Source organism: Cyclopterus lumpus, chromosome 6 (assembly GCF_009769545.1).
Source record: "Cyclopterus lumpus isolate fCycLum1 chromosome 6, fCycLum1.pri, whole genome shotgun sequence".
Lineage (NCBI taxonomy): Eukaryota > Metazoa > Chordata > Actinopteri > Perciformes > Cyclopteridae > Cyclopterus > Cyclopterus lumpus.
This window is the reverse complement of record NC_046971.1, coordinates 807,501-810,000: the sequence shown is the minus strand read 5'-3', so window position 1 is coordinate 810,000 and position 2,500 is coordinate 807,501. Positions and strand designations below refer to the sequence as shown.

Sequence of the window (2,500 nt, the reverse complement as noted above, 5' to 3'; positions counted from 1 at the left end):
GTTCAAAGCAATGTGGACAGGATGTCCTGTTAGGGAGTAGGGGGGTAGGGAGTAGGGGCTAGGGGGTTAATAGATAGGGGGTTAATAGATAGGGGCTAGGGGGTTAATAGATAGGGGGTTAATAGATAGGGGCTAGGGGGTTAATAGATAGGGGGTTAATAGATAGGGGCTAGGGGGTTAATGGATAGGGGGTTAATAGATAGGGGCTAGGGGGTTAATAGATAGGGGCTAGGGGGTTAATAGATAGGGGGTTAATAGATAGGGGCTAGGGGGTTAATAGATAGGGGGTTAATAGATAGGGGCTAGGGGGTTAATAGATAGGGGCTAGGGGGTTAATAGATAGGGGCTAGGGGGTTAATAGATAGGGGGTTAATAGATAGGGGCTAGGGGGTTAATAGATAGGGGGTTAATAGATAGGGGCTAGGGGGTTAATAGATAGGGGGTTAATAGATAGGGGGCTAGGGGGTTAATAGATAGGGGGTTAATAGATAGGGGCTAGGGGGTTAATGGCTAGGGGGTTAATAGATAGGGGCTAGGGGGTTAATAGATAGGGGGCTAGGGGGTTAATAGATAGGGGCTAGGGGGTTAATAGATAGGGGGCTAGGGGGTTAATAGATAGGGGGTTAATAGATAGGGGCTAGGGGTTAATAGATAGGGGGCTAGGGGGTTAATAGATAGGGGGTTAATAGATAGGGGCTAGGGGTTAATAGATAGGGGGCTAGGGGGTTAATAGATAGGGGCTAGGGGGTTAATAGATAGGGGGTTAATAGATAGGGGGCTAGGGGTTAATAGATAGGGGGCTAGGGGGTTAATAGATAGGGGCTAGGGGGTTAATAGATAGGGGCTAGGGGGTTAATAGATAGGGGGTTAATGGCTAGGGGGTTAATAGATAGGGGCTAGGGGGTTAATAGATAGGGGGCTAGGGGGTTAATAGATAGGGGGTTAATAGATAGGGGCTAGGGGTTAATAGATAGGGGGCTAGGGGGTTAATAGATAGGGGCTAGGGGGTTAATAGATAGGGGGTTAATAGATAGGGGGCTAGGGGGTTAATAGATAGGGGGTTAATAGATAGGGGGCTAGGGGGTTAATAGATAGGGGCTAGGGGGTTAATAGATAGGGGGCTAGGGGGTTAATAGATAGGGGGTTAATAGATAGGGGCTAGGGGTTAATAGATAGGGGGTTAATAGATAGGGGGTTAATAGATAGGGGGTTAATAGATAGGGGCCAGGGGTTAATAGATAGGGGGTTAATAGATAGGGGCTAGGGGATAACATAATAATGTCCTGACAAGAGGACATTTTGACAGTTTGATTTTCTAGGTTTCTGCTCGTAATAACATACCCAAACTACAAAGGATATTAGAATAATGTTGGAGTTATAATAAAGGAAAACCATGTGTGCTTTTGTTCAGATGTGTAAATATGATTATATGTGTGATGAAAGACAGCAAAAGTTGAATTTCCAGGTTCGCCTAGAAAAAGAATCACTTTCATGATGATTATCTCTTGGAAAGATGCACAGAAACATTAGAGCACATCAGAGGTCACAGAACAATATGTGAACAGTCTCTCTGCAGAGTTTGACTTTGAAAAAGTAAAGCAGAACAAAGTTAGAGGTTTTAGTACAGATTAATTAGGTGAAATGGGCATTTGGGCAATTTGAATGTTCTCATGTACCAAACCATATATTTCACTTTTATATTACTTATGGTGTTCAATACATCAAATATAGCACTCTTTTGCTTTTTTTTTTTTTTTTTAAGTCAAAGAGGAGCAACATTTGTGACTGTAAGCGCTAAATCTATTCATGTCGCTGTGTTCTTTGGATCATATCTCAGAGATGCTTTGGTGCAGAAGGATTTTGAAAAGACATTTAGAATCTGTGTGGAGTCCTCTTGCTTTTTCTGATAGCACCGAGCTACGGGTCGCTAGCTCCTCCTGACAAAATGATGATTATGATATTTTCATAATTCTTTCAGTTGGCGTTTGAGTTGTGTGGAAATGGCTTACTGATTCTTGTAGCCCAAGTTCTCTTGTTTAATTTGATGTTCCTACTCCGGCAGCGCAGGAGGCTGCAGAAGGTCTTCCTGAAGGTCTCATTACAAAGGGCGTAGCAGCCGGGGTTGATGGCGCTGTTGACGTAGCAGAGCCAGTAGCCCGCGTTCCACAAGACGCCCGGGACGCAGACGTGACAGAAGGCCGCCACCACGGCCATGACGTTGTACGGCGTCCAGGTGAGGATGAAGGCCAGCAGGATGGCCAGGATGGACTTGGTGACCCTCCTCTCCCTCGCCATCACTCGACGCCGCTGCCTCTCCTGAGACCTGAAGCTGGAGGAGAAGGCTGCCGACGCCTTCCTGTGGAGGTCGGCGTTGGACGAGGAGTCGGTTTCGATCTTGTTGTAGTCTTCGGTGGCGGCCCGGGCATGACGCTGCTGAGGCTCCGAGGTGTCGCCTGCACATCTGGACCCATTTGGGTTCCTTCGAGTCTTTGGAGTGTCT

General features: G+C 46.5%; 1 protein-coding gene across 2 annotated transcripts in view; it reads right to left on the bottom strand.

Moving 5' to 3' along the window:
• Window positions 1–1,967: 1,967 nt before the first annotated feature.
• chrm4b (cholinergic receptor, muscarinic 4b) overlaps window positions 1,968–2,500 on the bottom strand; it is a 2,372-nt gene continuing 1,839 nt past the window's right edge. For both annotated transcript variants that reach the window (XM_034536006.1, XM_034536007.1), the window contains one exon: window positions 1,968–2,500. This exon is cut by the window's right edge. In XM_034536006.1, coding sequence (XP_034391897.1) covers window positions 1,975–2,500 — 526 coding nt within the window. In that variant the 3' untranslated portion in view covers window positions 1,968–1,974.